Here is a 24,230-nt window from a genome sequence, read left to right as displayed (position 1 = left end):
GCACGAACTACATCAAGATTGTGTAATAGACGTTCCTTCTTTGAGGAAGGATTAGGACATAATGAAGGAACAACGATCTCCTGATTGATATTCTTATTAGATACCACTTTAGGAAGAAACCCAGGTTTGGTACCTTATCTGCATGGAAAATCAGATAAGGGGAATCACACTGTAAAGCAGATAACTCCGAAACTCTTCGAGCCGAGGAGATAGCTACTAAAAACAGAACTTTCCAAGATAAAAGTTTAATATCTATGGAATGCAAAGGTTCAAACGGAACCCCTTTAAGAACTAAATTTAGGGGGGGCATGTCCGACCATCGACTAAGATGGCTGTATTCATCATGGGCTGGGATTGAGGGCAATCAAATCTGCTGTTTGTTGCCTTTCTAACGTATAATCTTCAATTATTTTGAGTGGGATCGTATATTTGAACATTTGTGGAACAGATTTATCTATCTCTCTCCCTCGATAGTCCAACCCAGCAGACCATAATAGAGGAGGTGCGCAGCGGAGGCCTTATCGCGGCCTGGACCTTCATCTACCCCCCCCAAGTTCCTGTTACAGGATATAAGTACGCAGATACTATTACCGTTCTAAACCCTTGATTGGAGAAAAGTTGCAATTTAGTAAAGGACACACTTCTTTGCTGTGCTGAGGATTGACTTTTTTTTTTTTTTTGGATTCTAGATATACTGTGTGGATTGAGAGACGAAGCATGACACTAATGACGAAGGTAAGGGCTGAATTAAGTAGTCTTCTAGATTCATTTCAGATTGCTATATTGGATGCGTTACAAGACGCAACTACTACCTCTGAAGTCAAAACTTCACCAAGAGTGCTTACTGGTTTCAACGAGAGAGCGGATCAAGTCAGGGTTCCCCAAGGGCAATGTTTGGCCATTTTGGTTGCTACGCCGTATAAGGAGACTGAGGATCCCTCCCTATCATGGGACACAGTACCGGACCAGTCCGTTAAGGCTATGAATGGAGATTTAGTTGTAAGAGGTGAGAAAGCAGCCTATTCTGACTTTGCTACTTTGGGAGAGATGGGGATTCAGCCTTCTACCAGCACGACATATAAGGAGAGTAACTTGCTAGACACACGCATCTATTTGGCAAGCGGAGCTATACCACTTAAGCCAGAGGATTGGTTTGGTAAAGTTATACCCGCAAACGCGGATCTGACAGTTGGATTGGTACTGGACATCTCCCTGCAAACCCCTTCTTCCAACATGAGACTGGATTGCCTACCTCCAACACATGGCTACACTGCAATGTCCACTCTCTTCACATTCGATGTAATGGGTATAGGATAGAGGCCATCTTGTTTTAGTGAGTCTCTGGTAACTCATAGCGAGGAGAGACTTTTCTATGAAAACACTTTATTTTTTCTAATATAGGACACCTTTCTGAGCTTGGCTTAGTATCCCTGCAGGACTTTGAGAGGTATTCTGTGTGGTTCTTTTACTGTATGCGGTTCCTTTTATATTTGTGGGGACACTCTGGGATCAGATCTCCATATAATGCTGCTCAATATGTAAGATAGAGGGTTGCTACCCTATAGTTAGAATTGTGCCAAGCATATTTTTGCAGCTCAATACTCTTCCCTTTTTAATGTAATAACCAACGTTACATTCAGATTATAGATTGATTTGCAAAGTTTGTGCCTTTTTTAAGTTGTATTTTTAAGACCTTGTTTTTCTCTCAGTGCCAAGTTACACCAATATTTACTTGTTTTACTGTTTTGTTTTTGGAAAATTGAATTGAGCACCCTATGTTTTTATTCAGTGGATGCTACCAGACAACATATACCCTTCTAAACAATATATAGTTATGACATGTGGGACAGAGAGGGTTTATTTCATTTTGTGTTTGATGTCCCTCTAGGAGGTCTGTGATGTATTGTCAAAATAGTTTCCTGTGCTGCAGTATGGAGACTATAAAATAGTATAGGGAATAACGAACTGGAGATTCTTAGTCTAGCCACTAGAGGGGAGTAAAGGATTAACTAAAGTTAGTTGTAATCTTGATAAGAAGGTCTATAACCCATATTTATTAAATCACCTAACTCCTGCCAGGACCACTGGTTATTGCACAAGTGTGATTGCAATAGTCTTGTAGGATAGCTGCAATTAGTGAAAGTGTGTAAAGAGATCTGGAGACTAGAGAGAATTTTGACTATTTTTTGACCCCCATACTATTCTATTAGTTTTGCCCTAATATATATTTACAGCCCTTTTAAATTTAAGCTTGGTCTCTCCCCCACACATTTTTTGTTTATCTATATAAACAGTGGAAAGTAGTTTCCTTATGTCCTTTTCCCTATATTTCCATGAAAACGGAAGTGTGTGTCCTGTTTCTATAGAGTTATTCCCCTTTTCCCAATTCTTGATAGTTTGATAAACTATCTGTAATGGAAAGATATACTATAGTCAAGTTTAAGTTGTTTTTATGATGTCTAGTAGAACTAAACGATATCTTATGTCATTTCTATATTATATGCCCCAAAAGAGTGATGTATCATCTCGTCTATTTTTTATTTTCATAGTCTATTGTTTATACGTTGCACTATGATAGCTGGTGCTTTTTCATATATATATATCTATAGGGGTGGGGACCCGAAAGAGGTCCTATACGTCAAAACATTTGAAAATTTTAGGTTAGTCTATAAGCCGTGTAGATAACATACCACTGTTAGTATTATTATGGGCTTTTAGCTTACTACTACTCGTACCTATTGAAATGTAAGCTACTGTTTATGACTCATATTATTGATGTATTGTGTTCAGTATATGAATAGTATTGTTTATTTCTGTAATTTGCCCCCAAGGGTTGGGGTCCTATATATGTGTGTATTCTGTATTATTTTATTCTTTCCCTCAATAAAAAAATCTTTAAAAAAAAAAAAAAAAAAATGTAAACTCCATGGCGGAGCAACAGGTTTAAACACAGGCTTGATTCTAACCAAAGCCTGACAAAACGCCTGAACGTCTGGAACCTCAGCCAGACGTTTGTGCAAAAGAATAGACAGAGCAGAAATCTGTCCCTTTAAGGAACTAGCTGACAATCCCTTCTCCAATCCCTCTTGGAGAAAGGATAATATCCTAGGAATCCTGACTTTACTCCATGAGTAACCCTTGGATTCACACCAATGAAGATATTTACACCGTATCTTATGATAGATTTTCCTGGTGACAGGCTATCGAGTCTGAATTAAGGTATCAATGACCGACTCGGAAAAACCACGATTTGATAGAATCAAGCGTTCAATCTCCAAGCAGTCAGACGCAGAGAAATTAGATTCGGATGTTTGAAGGGACCTTGAAGTAGAAGGTCCTGCCTTAGCGGCAGAGTCCATGGCGGAAAGGATGACATGTCCACCAGATCTGCATACCAAGTCCTGCGTGGCCACGCAGGAGTTATCAAAATCACCAAAGCTCTCTCCTGCTTGATCTTGGCAATCAGACGAGGGAGCAGAGGAAACGGTGGAAACACATAAGCCAGGCTGAAGGACCAGGGCGCTGCTAGAGCATCTATCAGCGCTGCCTTGGGATCCCTGGACCTGGACCCATAACGAGGAAGCTTGGCGTTCTGACGAGACGCCATGAGATCCAGTTCTGGTTTGCCCCATAGTTGAATCAACTGGGCAAATACCTCCGGATGGAGCTCCCACTCCCCCGGATGAAAAGTCTGCCGACTTAGAAAATCCGCCTCCCAGTTCTCTACTCCTGGGATATGGATAGCTGAGAGATGGCAAGAGTGAACCTCTGCCCATAGAATTATCTTTGAAACCTCCAACATTGCCAGGGGGCTCCTTGTTCCCCCCTGATGGTTGATATAGGCTACAGTCGTGATGTTGTCCGACTGAAATCTGATGAACCTGACCGCAGCTAGCCGAGGCCAAGCCTGAAGAGCATTGAATATCGCTCTTAGTAGCCTTCAGGGAGTTCCAGACTGCACCCCAGCCCAGAAGGCTGGCATCTGTCGTCACTATAGTCCATTCTGGCCAGCGGAAACTCATTCCTCTGGACAGATGGACCCGAGATAGCCACCAGAGAAGAGAATCCCTGGTCTCTTGATCCAGATTTAGTAGAGGGGACAAATCTGTGTAATCCCCATTCCACTGACTGAGCATGCAGAGTTGCAGCGGTCTGAGATGTAGGCGGGCAAACGGAACTATGTCCATTGCCGCTACCATTAAGCCGATTACTTCCATACACTGAGCCACTGACGGCCGAGAAGTGGAATAAAGAGCACAGCAGGAAGTTAGAAGCTTTGACAACCTGACCTCTGTCAGAAAAATTTTCATTTCTACAGAATCTATCAGAGTTCCTAGGAAGGAAACTCTTGTGAGAGGGGAGAGAGAACTCTTTCCTTTGTTCACCTTCCACCCGTGAGACCTCAGGAATGCCAGAACAATGTCCGTATGGGACCTGGCGATTTGAAAAGTTGACGCCTGTATCAGAATGTCGTCTAGGTAAGGGGCCACTGCTATGCCCCGCAGCCTTAGAACCGCCAGAAGGGACCCTAGAACCTTCGTAATGATTCTTGGTGCCGTGGCTAACCCGAAGGGAAGAGCCACAAACTGGTAATGCCTGTCTAGGAAGGCGAACCTGAGAAACTGATGATTATCTCTGTGTATCGGAATGTGTAGATAAGCATCCTTTAAATCCACGGTAGTCATATATTGACCCTCCTGGATCATAGGTAGGATGGTTCGAATAGTCTCCATCTTGAAGGATGGGACCCTGAGAAATTTGTTTAGGATCTTGAGATCCAAAATTGGTCTGAAAGTTCCCTCTTTTTTGGAAACTATAAACAGATTTGAATAGAAGCCCTGCCCCTGTTCCTCCCTTGGAACTGGGTGGATCACTCCCATAACCAGTAGGTCTTGAACGCAACGTAAGAATGCCTCTCTCTTCATCTGGTTTGCAGATAATTGTGAGAGATGAAATCTCCCCTTTGGAGATGAAGCTTTGAAATCCAGAAGATATCCCTGGGAAACAATCTCCAGAGCCCAGGGATCCTGGACGTCTCTTGCCCAAGCCTGGGCGAAGAGAGAAAGTCTGCCCCCCACTAGATCCGGTCCCGGATCGGGGGCTACTCCTTCATGCTGTCTTAGAGGCAGCAGCAGGTTTTTTGGCCTGCTTCCCCATGTTCCAAGCCTGGTTAGGTCTCCAGACTGGCTTGGACTGGGCACAATTTCCCTCTTGTTTTGCAGTAGAGGAAGTTGAAGCTGCGCTACTCTTGAAGTTTCGAAAGGAACGAAAATTAGTCTGTTTGGTCCTTAATTTTTTGGACCTATCCTGAGGAAGGGCGTGGCCTTTTCCTCCAGTAATATCAGAAATTATCTCCTTCAGTCCAGGCCCGAATAGGGTCTGCCCTTTGAAGGGGATGTTGAGAAGTTTAGACTTTGAAGTAACGTCAGCTGACCAGGATTTAAGCCATAGCGCCCTACGGGCCTGAATGGCAAAACCTGAATTCTTAGCCGTTAGCTTGGTTAAATGAAAAACGGCGTCAGAAATAAATGAATTGGCTAACTTAAGAGCTTTAAGCCTGTCTAGGATATCATCCAACGGGGTCTCTACCTGTAGAGCCTCCTCAAGAGACTCGAACCAGAAAGCCACTGCAGCAGTGACTGGGGCAATGCATGCAAGAGGCTGGAGAATAAAACCTTGTTGTATAAAGATTTTCCTAAGGAAACCCTCTAATTTTTTATCCATTGGATCTAGGAAAGCACAACTGTCCTCGACAAGGATAGTTGTACGCTTAGCTAGGGTAGAGACTGCTCCCTCCACCTTAGGGACCGTCTGCCACGAGTCCCGTGTTGCGGCATCTATAGGAAACATCTTTTTAAAAGCAGGAGGGGGAGAGAACGGTACACCTGGTCGATCCCATTCCTTAGTAATAATTTCTGAAAACCTCTTAGTAATTGGAAAAACGTCAGTGTTAACAGGCACTGCAAAGTATTTGTCCATTTTACACAATTTCTCTGGGACTACAATGGTGTCACAGTCATCCAGAGTCGCTAAAACCTCCCTGAGCAACACGCGGAGGTGTTCAAGCTTAAATTTAAACGCTGTCATTTCAGAGTCAGACTGAAGTAACTCCTTCCCTGAATCAGAAATGTCACCCACAGATAGAAGCTCTCCTGCTTCGGCTTCTGCACATTGTGAGGGTATATCAGACATAGCTTCTAAAGCGTCAGAAAGCTCTGTATTTGTTCTAGCCCCAGAGCTGTCTCGCTTTCCTTGTAACCCTGGCAAGTTTGAACAATACCTCTGTGAGGGTATGATTCATAACTGCCACCATGTCTTGTAAGGTAAACGCATTGGACGCGCTAGATGTACTTGGCGTCACTTGAGCGGGAGTTATAGGTTCTGACACGTTGGGAGAGCTAGATGGCATAACCTCCCTTTTGTCAGTCTGAGAAACCTCTGGTGATAAATCTTTAAAAGCCATAATATGGTCTTTATAACTTATAGAAAGGTCAGTGCATTTGGTACACATTCTAAGAGGGGGTTCCACAATGGCTTCTAAACATAATGAACAAGGAGTTTCCTCTATGTCAGACATGTTTAACAGACTAGTAATGAGACCAGCAAGCTTTGAAAACACTTTAATAAATGTGAAAAAGCAATTATACAAAAACGGTACTGTGCCTATAAGAGAAAAAAAACTACCACATAAACTGCAAAACAGTGATAAAAAGTAGTAAACTCTACAAAATGTTTACAGTGTGTATAAGGGACTAAAGCAGCATTGCACCCACTTGCAAATGGATGATTAACCCCTTAGGCCCAAAAACGGATTAGAAAAACGTTAAAACCGTTAACAGTCAAACACACTGCCACAGCTCTGCTGTGGCTCCTACCTGCCCTTAAACACGATTTTTGCAGGAACAAAACCCTCTATAGTGGTCCTAGATGCCAGAGGACTCCTTTAGGGAAGCTGGATGTCTCAGTCTGAAAATCAACTGCGCATTTAGAGCGCGAAAATAGGCCCCTCCCACCATGCACTCAATGTCAGAGGGCCTTAAAAAAGTACTCCTAGGAGTAATCTAACTAGCCATGTGGAAAACTAGGCCCCAAATAAAGATTTATCACCCTCAGAGTAAAAACGTTTTTTCTATAAACCATGCAAACGTTTTTACACTAAGTAATATGAGAATTAACATGAATATTACCCTTTTTTGCAAGCATGATCCCAGTCGTCATTAAATCACTGTATCAGGCTTACCTCAAATATACCAGGCACTGTCAGCATTTTCTAGACCTTATCTCTCTGGAAAAAAATATACTGAACATACCTCAAAGCAGGTAATCTGCAGACCGTCCCCCCAACTGAAGTTTTCTTTCCATACTCTTCAGTTATGTGTGAGAACAGCAATGGACCTTAGTTACAAACCGCTAAGATCATCAAACCTCCAGGCAGAATTCTTCTTCCAATTTCTGCCTGAGAGTAAAACAGTACAACGCCGGTACTGTTTAAAAATAACAAACTCTTGATTGAAGGTAAAAACTACACTAAGTCACCACATATCTCTTGATATTTCCTTTCTTGTCGAGAGATGCAAGAGAATGACTGGGGGTGGCAGTTAGGGGAGGAGCTATATAGACAGCTCTGCTGTGGGTGTCCTTTTGCAGCTTCCTGTTGGGAAGGAGAATATCCCACAAGTAATGGATGAACCCGCGGACTGGATACACCTTTACAAGAGAAAGCAGACGCTAGCAACACAGCAAGGGTATACTGAAAATGATCAGTCCCAGGGTTATATATATATATATATATATATATATATATATATATATATATATATATATATATATATATATATATATATATATATATATATATATATATATATATATATATATATATATATATATATATATAGTAAATTTATGCTTACCTGATAAATTGGTTTCTTTTACGATATGACGAGTCCATGGATTTCATCCTTACTTGTGGGATATTAACCTCCTGCTAACAGGAAGTGGCAAAGAGCACCACAGCAGAGCTGTATATATATATAGCCCCTCCCTTCCCCTCCACCCTCAGTCATTCGGCCGAAGGTATAGCAAGAGAAAGGAATGGTCCACGGATTTCAACCTTACTTGTGGGATACCAATAACAAAGCAAAAGGACACGGATGAAAGGGAGGGACAAGACAGGAACCTAAACAGAAGGTACCACTGCTAGAAGAACCTTTCTCCCAAAGATAGCCTCAGAAGAAGCAAAAGTATCAAATTTGGAAAATTTGGAAAAAGTGTGAAGGGACGACCAAGTTGCAGCCTTACAAATCTGTTCAACAGATGCATCGTTTTTAAAGGCCCATGTGGAAGCCACAGCCCTAGAAGAATGAGCCGTAATTCTTTCAGGAGGCTGCTGTCCAGCAGTCTCATATGCGAGGCGGATGATACTTCTCAGCCAAAAAGAAAGAGGTAGCCGTAGCTTTCTGACCGCTACGCTTTCCAGAATAAACAATAAATAATGAAGAAGATTGACGGAAATCCTTAGTAGCCTGTAAGTAAAACTTTAAGGCACGGACCACATCCAAATTATGCAACATACGCTCATTCTTAGAAGAAGGGTTAGGACATAAGGAAGGAACAACAATTTCCTGATTAATATTCTTATTTGAAACAACCTTAGGAAGGAATCCAGGTTTGGTATGTAACACCACCTTATCAGAATGAAAAATGAGATAAGGGGAATCACACTGTAGCGCTGAAAGCTCAGAAACTCTTCTAGCAGAAGAAATAGCAACTAAAAACAGAACTTTCCAAGATAACAATTTGATATCCATGGAATGCATGGGTTCAAACGGAACCCCTTGAAGAACTTGAAGAACTAAATTCAGACTCCAGGGAGGAGTAATGGGTCTAAATACAGGCTTAATTCTAGATAGAGCCTGACAAAAAGACTGAACATCTGGCACATTTGCCAAACGTTTGTGAAACAGAATTGACAAAGCTGAAATTTGTCCCTTTAAGGAACTTGCTGATAACCCTTTCTCCAATCCTTCTTGGAGAAAAGACAGAATCCTAGGAATCCTAACTTTACTCCATGAGTAACCCTTGGATTCACACCAATAAAGATATTTACTCCATATCTTATGATAGATTTTTCTAGTGACAGGCTTTCTAGCCTGTATCAAAGTATTGATGACCGAATCAGAGAATCCTCGCATCGATAAAATCAAGCGTTCAATCTCCACGCAGTCAGCTGCAGAGAAATTAGATTTGGATGTTGGAAAGGACCTTGAATGAGAAGGTCCTGTCTCAATGGAAGTTTCCACGGTGGCAGAGAGGACATGTCCACTAGATCCACATACCAAGTCCTGCGTGGCCACGCAGGCACTATCAGGATCACTGAAGCTCTCTCCTGTTTGATTCGAGCAATCACGCGTGGGAGGAGAGGAAACGGTGGAAACACATAAGCTAGGCTGAACGACCAAGGCACTGCCAAGGCATCTATCAGTTCGGCCTGGGGATCCCTTGACCTGGATCCATATCTTGGAAGCTTGGCATTCTGTCGAGATGCCATCAGAGCCAATTCCGGTCTGCCCCATCGGAGAATTAATGAGGCAAATACCTCCGGGTGAAGTTCCCACTCCCCCGGATGAAAAGTCTGTTGACTTAGAAAATCTGCTTCCCAGTTCTCTACTCCTGGGATGTAGATTGCTGACAGATGACAAGAGAGGGCCTCCGCCCAACGGATTATCTTGGATACTTCTCTCATCGCTAAGGAACTCCTTGTTCCCCCTTGATGATTGATATAAGCCACAGTCGTGATGTTGTCCAACTGGAGTCTGATGAATTTGGCCGAAACCAACTGAGGCCACGCCTGAAGCGCATTGAATATTTCCCTCAGTTCCAGAATATTGATTGGAAGTAGAGACTCCACCCGAGTCCAAAGACCCTGAGCCTTCAGGGAATTCAAGACTGCGCCCCAGCCCAGAAGGCTGGCGTCCGTTGTCACTATCACCCACGTGGGTCTGCGGAAACAAGTCCCCTGGGACAGATGATCCGGTGACAACCACCAAAGAAGAGAGTCTCTGGTCTCTTGATCCAGATTTATCTGAGGAGATAAATTTGCATAGTCCCCATTCCACTGTCCGAGCATGCACAGCTGCAGTGGTCTGAGATGAAAGCGAGCAAACGGAACAATGTCCATTGCCGCTACCATTAATCCAATTACCTCCATACACTGAGCCACTGATGGCCGAGGAATGGACTGAAGTGCTCGGCAAGTATTTAGAATCTTTGATTTTCTGACCTCCGTCAGAAATATTTTCATCGCTACAGAGTCTATCAGAGTTCCCAAGAAAGGAACCCTTGTCTGTGGAACAAGAGACCTTTTCTCTATGTTCACCTTCCAACCGTGAGTTCTCAGGAAAGACAACACTGTGTCCGTGTGAGACCTTGTCAGTTGATATGTTGACGCCTGGATCAGAATATCGTCCAGATAAGGCGCCACTGCTATGCTTCGCGGTCTGAGAACCGCCAAAAGAGACCCTAGAACCTTTGTGAAGATTCTGGGTGCTGTGGCCAACCTGAAGGGAAGAGCCACGAACTGATAATGTTTGTCCAAGAAGGCAAACCTTAGAAACTGATGATGATCCTTGTAGATAGGAATATGAAGGTAAGCATCCTTCAAGTCCACCGTAGTCATATATTGACCCTCCTGGATCATTGGTAAAATTGTTCGTATAGTCTCCATCTTGAATGATGGGAATCTGAGAAACTTGTTTAGACCCTTGAGGTCTAATATGGGTCGGAAAGTTCCCTCTTTTTTGGGAACCACGAATAGATTTGAGTAAAACCCCTGTCCCTATACTGGAACCGGACAAATCACTCCCATGGTAAAAAGATCTTTTACACAGCGTAAGAACGCCTCTCTTTATCTGGTTTGCAGATAATCTTGAAAGATGAAATCTCCCTCTTGGAAGAAAATCCTTCAATTCCAATTGATAACCGTGGGTCACTATTTCTAGTGCCCAGGAGTCCTGAACATCTCTTGCCCAAGCCTGGGTAAAGAACGAGAGTCTGCCCCCTACTAAATCCGGTCTCGGATCGGGGGCCGCCCCTTCATGCTGTCTTAGTAGCAGCAGTGGGCTTTTTAGATTGTTTTCCCTTATTCCAGTTCTGGTTGGGTCTCCAGACTGACTTAGATTGGGTAAAGTTCCCTTCCTGCTTTGTGGAAGAAGAGGAAGCGGGGGGTCCATCCTTAACCCCTTAATGACCACAGCACTTTTCCATTTTCTGTCCGTTTGGGACCAAGGCTATTTTTACATTTTTGCAGTGTTTGTGTTTAGCTGTAATTTTCATCTTACTCATTTACTGTACCCACACATATTATATACCGTTTTTCTCGCCATTAAATGGACTTTCTAAAGATACCATTATTTTCATCATATCTTATAATTTACTATAAAAAAAATTATAAAATATGAGGAAAAAATTGAAAAAAAACACACTTTTTCTAACTTTGACCCCCAAAATCTGTTACACATCTACAACCACCAAAAAACACCCATGCTAAATAGTTTCTAAATTTTGTCCTGAGTTTAGAAATACCCAATGTTTACATCTTCTTTGCTTTTTTTGTAAGTTATAGGGCCATAAATACAAGTTGCACTTTGCTATTTCCAAACCATTATTTTTCAAAATTAGCGCTAGTTACATTAGAACACTAATATCTTTCAGGAATCTCTGAATATCCATTGACATGTATATAATTTTTTTTAGTAGACATCCCAAAGTATTGATCTAGGCCCATTTTGGTATATTTCATGCCACCATTTCACCGCCAAATGCGATTAAATACAAAAAATCGTTCACTTTTTTACAAATTTTTTCACAAACTTTTGGTTTCTCACTGAAATTATTTACAAACAGCTTGTGCAATTATGGCTTAAATGGTTGTAAATTCTTCTCTGGGATCCCCTTTGTTCAGAAATAGCAGACATATATGGCTTTGGCGTTGCTTTTTAGTAATTAGAAGGCTGCTAAATGCCACTGCGCACTACACGTATATTATGCCCAGCAGTGAAGGGGTTAATTATGGAGCATGTAGGGAGCTTCTAGGGTTAATTTTAGATTTAGTGTAGTGTAGTAGACAACCCCAAGTATTGATCTAGGCCCATTTTGGTATATTTCATGCCACCATTTCACCGCCAAACGCGATCAAATTAAAAAAAACATTAAATTTTTCACAATTTTAGGTTTCTCACTGAAATCATTTACAAACAGCTTGTGCAATTATGGCACAAATGGTTGTAAATGCTTCTCTGGGATCCCCTTTGTTCAGAAATAGCAGACATATATGGCTTTGGCGTTGCTTTTTGGTAATTAGAAGGCCGCCAAATGCCGCTGCATTTCACACGTGTATTATGGCTAGCAGTGAAGGGGTTAATTATGTAGCTTGTAGGGAGCTTGCAGGGTTAATTTTAGCTTTAGTGTAGAGCTCAGCCTCCCACCTGAAACATGAGACCCCCTGATCTCTCCCAAACAGCTCTCTTCCCTCCCCCACCCCCCAATTGTCCCCGCCATCTTATGTACTGGCAGAAACTCTGCCAGTACTAAAATAAAAGCTATATTTGGGGGGTTTTTTAAATTTTTTTAGCATATTTACATATGCTGCTGTGTAGGATCCCCCCTTAGCCCCCAGCCTTACAGATCCCCCACCAAAGAGCTCTCTAACCCTCCCCCTCTGCCTTAATGGGCGCCATCTTGGGTACTGGCAGCTGTCTGCCAGTACCCAGTTTAGTGAATAATGTGCCTTTTTTTTTAAATAAAAACCCTTTTCTGCAGTGTAGCTTCCCCCCCCCCCCCAAGATCAACCCCCCACCCCTTCCACATCTTTTAGCTGTTATTTACAGCTTTCAAAAAAAGTTAATTCAAGTACTTGATTTTTCTGTAGTGTAGCGGTTCCCTCCCGCTCCCGCCCCGTGCACGCGCCCGCCCGCCGCCCCCCGTGCGCGCTCCCGCCCCCGCCCCCCCTCCACTCCACTGGGCACATCGATGGCCGCCCACCCGCCTCCCAGACTTGCTCCCACCCACCAACGATACCGGGCACCGATGTCCGGTGCAGAGAGGGCCACAGAGTGGCTCTCTCTGCATCGGATGGCCAAGGGGGGTTATTGCAGGATGCCTCCATATCGAGGCATCACTGCAATAACCGGAAAGCAGCTGGAAGCGAGCAGGATCGCTTCCAGCTGCTTTCCACACCGAGGACGTGCAGGGTACGTTCTCAGGCATTAACTGCCTTTTTTTTTTGAGGACGTACCCTGCACGTCCTCGGTCGTTAAGGGGTTAAAGTTCCGAAAGGAACGAAATTATTTTGTTTACCCCTCATCTTGACAGACTTATCCTGAGGTAGGGCATGGCCTTCACCTCCTGTAATGTCAGAAATAATCTCCTTCAATTCAGGCCCAAAAAGGGTCTTACCTTTAAAAGGAATAGCCAAAAGCTTAGTTTTTGATGACACATCAGCAGACCAAGATTTGAGCCACAACACTCTACGTGCTAAAATAGCAAATCCTGCATTTTTTGCCGCTAATGTAGCAATTTGAAAAGCGGCATCAGTAATAAAAGAATTAGCTATCTTGAGAGCTTTAATTCTATCCAAAATTTCATCTAACGGGTCTCCACCTTAAGAGACTCCTCTAGAGCCTCAAGCCAAAAAGCTGCTGCAGTAGTTACTGGAACAATGCAAGCCGTAGGTTGTAAAAGAAACCCCTGATTAATAAATAATTTCTTTAGAAGACCCTCTAATTTTTTATCCATAGGATCTTTGAAAGCACAACTGTCCTCAATGGGTATAGTTGTACGCTTAGCCAGGGTAGATATTGCTCCCTCTACCTTAGGGACCGTTTGCCACGAGTCCTGAATGGCGTCTGATATGGGAAACATTTTCTTAAAAGTAGGAGGGGGAGAAAACGGTATACCTGGTCTATCCCATTCCTTTTTTATAATTTCCGAAATTCTCTTAGGAACCGGAAAAACATCAGTGTAAGTAGGCACTAATAGATATTTATCCATTTCACACAATTTCTCTGGTGGTATCACAATAGGGTCACAATCATCCAGAGTCGCTAAAACCTCCCAAAGTAATAGGCGGAGGTGTTCAAGCTTAAATTTAAAGGACATAGTGTCCAAATCTGTCTGAGGCAATACATTCCCTGAGTCTGAAATTTCTCCCCCAGACAGTAATTCCCTGGCCCCCAACTCAGAACACTGTGAGGGTACATCGGAAATAGCTAATAAAGCATCAGAGGATTCAGTATTTACATTAATACCTGACCTACTGTGTTAACCCTGTAACACTGGTAATTTAGATAATACCTCTGTAAGGGTAGTTGACATAACTGCAGCCATCTCCTGCAGAGTAAAGGAATTAGACGCACTAGATGTACTAGGCGTCGCTTGCGTGGGCGTTAAAGGTTGTGACACTTGGGGAGAATTGGATGGCATATCCTGATTTTCTTAAAAATGAGAATCATCCGTAGACACACTATCTTTACTTAGCCCATAGCCCTCATTGTAAACCGTGCTCAAATGTCACAGAAAAATAAAAATAAACCGGTTTCAGTAACACCCTCCTTGAAAACAGGTCTACTGCTTACCCCTTCCCTAAAAAGGGAATACATATTCAGCCATCTTCTGACATACTAAGTCTCTTCAGAATAAAAGGCTGCACGTACCTCAAATGCTGCAGATAGCATGACACTGTCTCCACACTGAAGATGTCTCCTGTATTACCTTCAGATCTGTGGTAACCAACATGGATCTTAGTTACAACTGCTAAAATCATCAACCTCAGGGCAGAATTCTTCTTCCAAACCCCCCTGAGGGAAACAGTACTCACTGGTACCATTTAAAATAAAAAACTTCTTGATTGACGAAAACTAACACTAACACCTCACTTTACCTCTTCCTAGTATAACACAGGCAAAGAAAATGACTGAGGGTGGAGGGGAAGGGAGGGGCTATATATACAGCTCTGATGTGGTGCTCTTTACCACTTCCTGTTAGCAGGAGGTTAATATCCCACAAGTAAGGATGAAATCCGTGAACTCGTCATATCTTTGTAAAAGAAAGACAAGTCCCTGCAACCAATTATAGAGGTTTTATGAGGGAAAAAAAAAAGTTATCATGCAGTGAAAAAAAGACTCAAACCATACCCCATATACATCTTTCTGACAAGAGCTGTACTCTGAGGGGAAACCGGGACTCATTATTGACTGAAACCCCCTCTCTCTGAAGAATCAAAATGCAACATCTTAACTCTTTAACCAACTCCAGCAGAGGTAAAGCAAAGACTAAGGTATGTATGAGCTGTTTGCCACTTCCTAGTTGTAGAGAAGAGTAATACCCAAGAGTAATGGATTCTGAACTCTCACCACCTGTATGAAAGAAATGGAACATAAAATATTATTATTACACTTTATTTATTTAGCGTCAACATATTCTGCAGCACTGTCCATGGATACAATGCATATAAATTAAAAAAAACTTGTAGGAGACAGGACAAAATTTACAAGCACATACAGGACGAATTGAGGGCCCTATTCCCGTGGGAACTTAAACTATATTCCCAAAAAAAAGATCTTGACTATCTGGATAAGCACATAGTACAGTAGACAAAACAAATGGCAAGACTAACAGTAAGCAAAATAGGGAGGGGTATATGAAAAACATTTCAACCACTCTCAAAATCCATCTTTTCACCAGAACAAAACATGTAAAAAATATAAATCTTGCAAATAAAAGTAATTAAACAGATTTTACCTCTATAAGTCAAGTATCCCCAAGCGTTCCCATGATCCATGTTCTGCAAAATAAATAAATGCTGCTTATCATACAGGACTATAATTCAACACGTTACTGAAGGGAAATTGTTTTGCCAAAGACCATTAAGGTGACCACTTCAAAAAATTCTCAGAAAACTCTCAAAACGGCATCATGTTATTGTTTTTTATGCCACAATTAAAAGGGACATAAAAAAGTTGGGATAGAGACAAAATATAATAATAATATGTACTTTAATTACTTTACCTGCAAATTTATACTGCAGTGCCTCGCCATTAACACTTTATTTTTATTTTATTTTTTTATTTTTTTATTTTTTTTTTTAATATTGTAATTTTTATTAAGGTTGTAATTACACAAACAAACATCTTACATTTCAAACTGAATAGAAATCTGAAGGGCATCAATAATACATACCCATGAATTGACACAATCTTAATATAAGCATGTACAGCTGAGATGTATTGGTAGATTAGAGAAACCTCATTTTTTAAATTTGATATTAAAGATATCCCTTAATAAATGAAATCATTATAATAGATAAATAATTTCCCCATATGAAAGTATATCAGTCACTCTTGGACTGTTGATAGCTGAGCAAAATTAGATAGGGGAGTAACAGGGATCATGAATATAAGGACCACTTGCGGGCCCATTAATTACTAACTTATGAAACATATTCTTTTGGTCAATATATAGAAACCTATAAGAATATAATAGGGAGGATGCTTGCCTAAAATGGCATACTGCTTAAGCTGATATATATGCAGTTAATTAGATACTATTCCAAGTATTGAATAGAGGGACAACAATGCAAGACACTAGACAGCTATAGCTATAAACACTCAATATGGTAGCGTGAAATAAAAGAACGTTTGGGGATGATATTTGTAAATAAATATTTTATATTAACTGGCAAAATGAAGTTGCTTGCTACCACTGCACTTTAACTAATAGAGGATTAGTAAGGTCTGCATGGAAAAATAGGGCACACAACAGTTCTCAATGCATAAACTAGATATCTGGGATATCAACCTTATTAACTAAATAAACTGTTTCTCCCTGTCACGGCCGCAGGCAGGGAGATTTCCTTTGGGTAAAAACAGAAGAAAAAACATAATTTATGTAAGAACTTACCTGATAAATTCATTTCTTTCATATTAGCAAGAGTCTATGAGCTAGTGACGTATGGGATATACATTCCTACCAGGAGGGGCAAAGTTTCCCAAACCTCAAAATGCCTATAAATACATCCCCTCACCACACCCACAATTCAGTTTAACGAATAGCCAAGAAGTGGGGTGATAAGAAAGGAGCGAAAGCATCAAAAATAAGGAATTGGAATAATTGTGCTTTATACAAAAAAAATCATAACCACCACAAAAAGGGTGGGTCTCATGGACTCTTGCTAATATGAAAGAAATGCATTTATCAGGTAAGTTCTTACATAAATTATGTTTTCTTTCATGTAATTAGCAAGAGTCCATGAGCTAGTGACGTATGGGATAGCAGATACCCAAGATGTGGAACTTCCACGCAAGAGTCACTAGAGAGGGAGGGATAAAATAAAGAGCCAATTCCGCTGAAAAAATAATCCACAACCCAAATCAAAAGTTTTAATCTAAATAATGAAAAAAACTGAAATCATAAGCAGAAGAATCAAACTGAAACAGCTGCCTGAAGTACTTTTCTACCAAAAACTGCTTCAGAAGAAGAGAAAACATCAAAATGGTAGAATTTAGTAAAAGTATGCAAAGAAGACCAAGTTGCTGCTTTGCAAATCTGATCAACAGAAGCTTCATTCCTAAAAGCCCAGGAAGTAGAAACTGACCTAGTAGAATGAGCCGTAATCCTTTGAGGCGGGGACTTACCCGACTCCACATAAGCATGATGAATCAAAGACTTTAACCAAGATGCCAAAGAAATGGCAGAAGCTTTCTGACCTTTCCTGGAACCAGAAAAGATAACAAATAAACTAGAAGTCTTTCTAAAATCTTTAGTAACTTCAACATAATATTTCAAAGCTCTTACTACATCCAAAGAATGTAAAGATCTTTCCAGAGAATTCTTAGGATTAGGACACAATGAAGGGACAACAATTTCTCTACTAATGTTGTTAGAATTCACAACCTTAGGTAAAAATTGAAACGAAGTCCGCAACACCGCCTTATCCTGATGAAAAATCAGAAAAGGAGATTCACAAGAAAGAGCAGATAACTCAGAAACTCTTCTAGCAGAAGAGATGGCCAAAAGGAACAAAACTTTCCAAGAAAGTAATTTAATATCTAGAGAATGCATAGGTTCAAACGGAGGAACCTGCAAAGCCCTCAGAACCAAATTAAGACTCCAAGGAGGAGAGATTGACTTAATGACAGGCTTGATACGAACCAAAGCCTGTACAAAACAATGAATATCAGGAAGATTAGCAATCTTTCTGTGAAAAAGAACAGAAAGAGCAGAGATTTGTCCTTTCAAAGAACTCTCAGATAAACCTTTATCCAAACCATCCTGAAGAAACTGTAAAATTTTAGGAATTCTAAAAGAATGCCAGGAGAATTTATGAGAGGAACACCAAGAAATGTAAGTCTTCCAGACTCGATAATAAATCTTCCTAGACACAGATTTATGAGCCTGTAACATAGTATTAATTACAGAGTCAGAGAAACCTCTATGACTAAGAATCAAGCGTTCAATCTCCATACCTTCAAATTTAATGATTTGAGATCCTGATGGCAAAATGGGCCTTGAGATAGAAGGTCTGGTCTTAACGGAAGTGTCCAAGGTTGGCAACTGGCCATCCGAATGAGATCCGCATACCAAAACCTGTGAGGCCATGCTGGAGCCACCAGCAGTACAAAAGAACGTTCCATTAGAATTTTGGAAATCACTCTTGGAAGAAGAACTAGAGGCGGAAAGATATAGGCAGGATGATAATTCCAAGGAAGCGACAACGCGTCCACTGCTTCCGCCTGAGGATCCCTGGAAAGTTTCTTGTTTAGATGAGAGGCCATCAGATCTATTTCTGGAAGTCCCCAGATTTGAACAATCTGAAGAAATACCTCTGGGTGAAGAGACCATTCGCCCGGATGTAACGTCTGGCGACTGAGATAATCCGCTTCCCAATTGTCTACACCTGGGATGTGAACCGCAGAAATTAGACAGGAGCTGGATTCCGCCCATACAAGTATCTGAGATACTTCTTTCATAGCTTGAGGACTGTGAGTCCCACCTTGATGATTGACATACGCCACGGTTGTGACATTGTCTGTCTGAAAACAAATAAACGATTCTCTCTTCAGAAGAGGCCAGAACTTTAGAGCTCTGAAAATCGCACGGAGTTCCAAAATGTTGATTGGTAATCTCGCCTCCTGAGATTCCCAAACCCCCTGCGCTGTCAGAGATCCCCATACAGCTCCCCAACCTGAAAGACTCGCATCTGATGAGATTACAGTCCAGGTGGGACGAACAAAAGAGGCCCCTTGAATTAGACGATGGTGATTCAACCATCAAGTCAGAGAAGATCGAACATTGGGATTTAAGGATATTATTTGTGATATCTTTGTATAATCCCTGCACCACTGGTTCAGCATACAAAGCTGAAGAGGTCTCATGTGAAAACGAGCAAAGGGGATCGCGTCCGATGCAGCAGTCATGAGACCTAGAATTTCCATGCACAAAGCTACCGAAGGGAATGATTGAGACTGAAGGTTTCGACAAGCTGAAACCCACTTCAGACGTCTCTTTTCTGTTAGAGACAAAGTCATGGACACTGAATCTATTTGAAAACCCAAAAAGGTTACCTTTGTCTGAGGAATCAAAGAACTCTTTGGTAAATTGATCCTCCAACCATGTCTTTGAAGAAACAACACAAGTTGATTCGTATGAGATTCTGCAGAATGTAAAGACTGAGCAAGTACCAAGATATCGTCCAAATAAGGAAATACCGCAATACCCTGTTCTCTGATTACAGAGAGAAGGGCACCGAGAATCTTTGAAAAGATCCTTGGAGCTGTTGCTAGGCCAAACGGAAGGGCAACAAACTGGTAATGCTCGTCTAGAAAAGAGAATCTCAGAAACTGATAGTGATCTGGATGAATTGGAATATGAAGATATGCATCCTGTAAATCTATTGTGGACATATAATGCTCTTGCTGAACAAAAGGCAGAATAGTCCTTATAGTCACCATTTTGAATGTTGGTATCCTTACATAATTCAATATTTTTAGATCCAGAACTGGTCTGAAGGAATTCTCCTTTGGTACAATGAATAGATTTGAGTAAAACCCCAGACCCCGTTCCAGAACTGGAACTGGCACAATTACCCCAGCCAACTCTAGATCTGAAACACATTACAGAAATGCCTGAGCCTTCACTGGAATGCGAGAGAGAAAAAAATCTTCTCACAGGTGGTCTTATCTTGAAACCTATTCTGTACCCTTGAGAAACAATGTTCTGAATCCAAAGACTGTGAATCGAACTGATCCAAATATCTTTGAAAAATCGTAACCTGCCCCCTACCAGCTGTGCTGGAATGAGGGCCGCACCTTCATGCGGATTTGGGAGCTGGTTTTGACTTTCTAAAAGGCTTGGATTTATTCCAGACTGGAGAAGTTTTTTCATAAAGTAAGTGATTGAATTAACTAGTGTTTAGGTAGCAACAGAATAACATGTTAGAGTGTCAGGTCTCTGAAATAGCAGTGTAAATCTTCAAATGCAGAGACACTTCTGAGTACTACATACCATAGCGGCAAAGTTCTGAGGAGTATGCAGAGGGAGAGAGGAATGTGACCTAACAGGCATAAATTTCAACATTTCTGTGACTTCATAGCAAATACAAAAGAGGTGTAAGAACTTCCACTTTTCTCCAGTGACAGCGGAACATATATCTCATACTCTTCACTTAACACTTTATTTTAAGTGTCCAAATTGTACAGCTTTAACTCCCCCCACACAATTCCTTGGTAGAGTGCAAGACTAACACTCATCTTCTGGAGCATGCCTAGAAGCAAATAAGCTGCTTTGAACTCAGTTGAAATACAATGCCTGTGTTTCTGAGGCTAAATACTGATAAGGGGGGGGGGGGTGGATCAGTCTTCTCTAGAAAGCACAGCTAGGGAAGTCATTTTGCATATTTTTAAAAATTTTAAAATACTTGCCAACTATTTTTAACCCCTTAACGACACACGTCGTACAGTGTACGTCAAACACAAACTGGTCTTTAAAGACCAACTACGTACCCTGATCGCTTCCAGCCACTTTCAAGGTATTGCCATGATGCAATACCTCTTTTTAAACACCGAAGCAGAGAGCCACTCTGTGGCCCTCTCTGCATTGGCCAGCGATGGTGCAGATCATTGGCGGTTGGGAGCAGCTGCAGGGAGGCAGGTGGGCGGCCCATCGCTGTCAATCTTCCGGCCAGCAGTTGGAAACAAGTGTAGAGTGCGCAGGGGGTGGGGGCGATCCTGTATTGATAATGTTGAAGTGGTGGTAGAGGGTGGTGGGTGGGAGAGGAGGGGGGAAAGCTACACTAGAGAAAAACAGTGGTTTATTTGAAGGAAAAAAAAAAAAACACATTTAAATGCAAAGTACCCAAAATGGTGGAAAGTAATTAGTAGGGGGAAGGTTAGAGAGCTCTTTGGGGGATCCTACACAGCAGAATATATATTTTTAAAAAAAATTTAAAAAAAAAAAAAGCATTTTATTTTAGTACTGGCAGACTTTCCGATAGTACTTAAGATAGCAGGGACAATAGTAGGGCGGGGGAGGGATGAGAGCTGTTTGGGAGGGATCGGTGGGTGGGATGTGTCAGGTGGGAGGCTGATCTCTACACTAAAGCTAAAATTAACCCTTCAAGCTCCCTACAAGCTACCTAATTAACCCCGTCACTGCTGGGCATAATACAAGCACAGCGGCATTTAGCGGCCTTCTAATTACCAAAAAGCAATGCTAAAGCCATATATATGTCTGCTATTTTTGAACAAAGGGGATCCCAGAGAAGCATTTACAACCATTTGTGCCATAATTGCACAAGCTGTTTGTAAATAATTTCAGTGAGAAACCTAAAGTTTGTGAAAAAGTTTGTGAAAAAGTGAACGATTTTTTTTTATTTGATCGCATTTGGCGGTGAAATGGTGGCATGAAATATACCAGAATGGGCCTAGATCAATACTTTGGGTTGTCAACTAAAATATATATATATATATATATATATATATATATATATATATATATATATATATATATATATATATATATATATATATATATATATATATATATATATATATATATATATATATATATATATATATATATACACACACTAATTTTGAAAAAAAAAACAAAATTTATGCTTACCTGATAAATTCCTTTCTCCTGTAGTGTGGACAGTCCACGGGTCATCATTACTTCTGGGATATTAACTCCTCCCCAACAGGAAGTGCAAGAGGATCACCCAGCAGAGCTGCTATATAGCTCCTCCCCTCTACGTTACACCCAGTCATTCGACCGAGAACCAACGAGAAAGGAGAAGCCAAAGGGTGCAGTGGTGACTGGAGTATAATTTAAAAATTTAGACCTGCCATAAAAACAGGGCGGGCCGTGGACTGACCACACTACAGGAGAAAGGAATTTATCAGGTAAGCATAAATTTTGTTTTCTCCTGTTAAGTGTGGTCAGTCCACGGGTCATCATTACTTCTGGGATACCAATACCAAAGCTAAAGTACACGGATGACGGGAGGGACAGGCAGGCTCTTTATACGGAAGGAACCACTGCCTGAAGAACCTCTCTCCCAAAAACAGCCTCCGAAGAAGCAAAAGTGTCAAATTTGTAAAATTTGGAAAAAGTATGAAGAGAAGACCAAGTTGCAGCCTTGCAAATCTGTTCAACAGAAGCCTCATTCTTAAAGGCCCAAGTGGAAGCCACAGCTCTAGTAGAATGAGCTGTAATTCTTTCAGGAGGCTGCTGTCCAGCAGTCTCATAAGCTAAACGTATTATGCTACGAAGCCAAAAAGAGAGAGAGGTAGCAGAAGCTTTTTGACCTCTCCTCTGACCAGAATAAACGACAAACAGGGAAGACGTTTGTCGAAAATCCTTAGTTGCCTGTAGATAAAATTTCAGGGCACGGACTACATCTAGATTGTGTAGAAGACGTTCCTTCTTCGAAGAAGGATTAGGACACAAAGATGGAACAACAATCTCTTGATTGATATTCCTGTTAGTGACCACCTTAGGTAAGAACCCAGGTTTAGTACGCAGAACTACCTTGTCTGAATGAAAAATCAGATAAGGAGAATCACAATGTAAGGCAGATAACTCAGACTCTTCGAGCCGAGGAAATAGCCATTAAAAACAGAACTTTCCAAGATAATTTGATATCAATGGAATGAAGGGGTTCAAACGGAACACCCTGTAAAACATTAAGAACTAAGTTCAAACTCCATGGTGGAGCAACAGTTTTAAACACAGGCTTAATCCTGGCCAAAGCCTGACAAAAAGCCTGAACGTCTGGAACCTCTGACAGACGTTTGTGTAAAAGAATGGACAGAGCTGAAATCTGTCCCTTTAAGGAACTAGCGGATAAACCCTTTTCTAAACCTTCTTGTAGAAAGGACAATATCCTAGGAATCCTAACCTTACTCCATGAGTAACCTTTGGATTCGCACCAATATAAGTATTTACGCCATATTTTATGGTAAATCTTTCTGGTAACAGGCTTCCTAGCCTTTATTAAGGTATCAATTACTGACTCAGAAAAACCCCGTTTTGATAAAATCAAGCGTTCAATTTCCAAGCAGTCAGCTTCAGAGAAATTAGATTTTGATGTTTGAAGGGACCCTGGATCAGAAGGTCCTGTCTCAGAGGCAGAGACCAAGGTGGACAAGATGACATGTCCACTAGATCTGCATACCAAGTCCTGCGTGGCCACGCAGGCGCTATTAGAATCACCGATGCTCTCTCCTGTTTGATTCTGGCAATCAATCGAGGAAGCATCGGGAAGGGTGGAAACACATAAGCCATCCCGAAGGTCCAAGGTGCTGTCAAGGCATCTATCAGGACCGCTCCCGGATCCCTGGATCTGGACCCGTAACAAGGAAGCTTGGCGTTCTGTCGAGACGCCATGAGATCTATCTCTGGTTTGCCCCAACGTCGAAGTATTTGGGCAAAGACCTCCGGATGAAGTTCCCACTCCCCCGGATGAAAAGTCTGACGACTTAGGAAATCCGCCTCCCAGTTCTCCACTCCCGGGATGTGGATTGCTGACAGGTGGCAAGAGTGAGACTCTGCCCAGCGAATTATCTTTGATACTTCCATCATCGCTAGGGAACTCCTTGTCCCTCCTTGATGGTTGATGTAAGCTACAGTCGTGATGTTGTCCGACTGAAACCTGATGAACCCCCGAGTTGTTA

The 24,230-nt window shown here is 41.5% G+C and overlaps 1 protein-coding gene across 1 annotated transcript in view; it reads right to left on the bottom strand.

Moving 5' to 3' along the window:
- Positions 1–24,230, bottom strand: part of MRPS34 (mitochondrial ribosomal protein S34) — a 245,507-nt gene that overhangs the window by 67,629 nt on the left and 153,648 nt on the right. The window contains exon 3 of the mRNA XM_053694924.1: positions 15,799–15,841. Coding sequence (XP_053550899.1) covers positions 15,799–15,841 — 43 coding nt within the window. The remainder of the gene's footprint in view (positions 1–15,798; positions 15,842–24,230) is intronic.

This window comes from Bombina bombina, chromosome 11 (assembly GCF_027579735.1).
Source record: "Bombina bombina isolate aBomBom1 chromosome 11, aBomBom1.pri, whole genome shotgun sequence".
Lineage (NCBI taxonomy): Eukaryota > Metazoa > Chordata > Amphibia > Anura > Bombinatoridae > Bombina > Bombina bombina.
The sequence above is the reverse complement of the archived record's forward strand: the minus strand, read 5'-3'. Positions and strand labels throughout refer to the sequence as shown.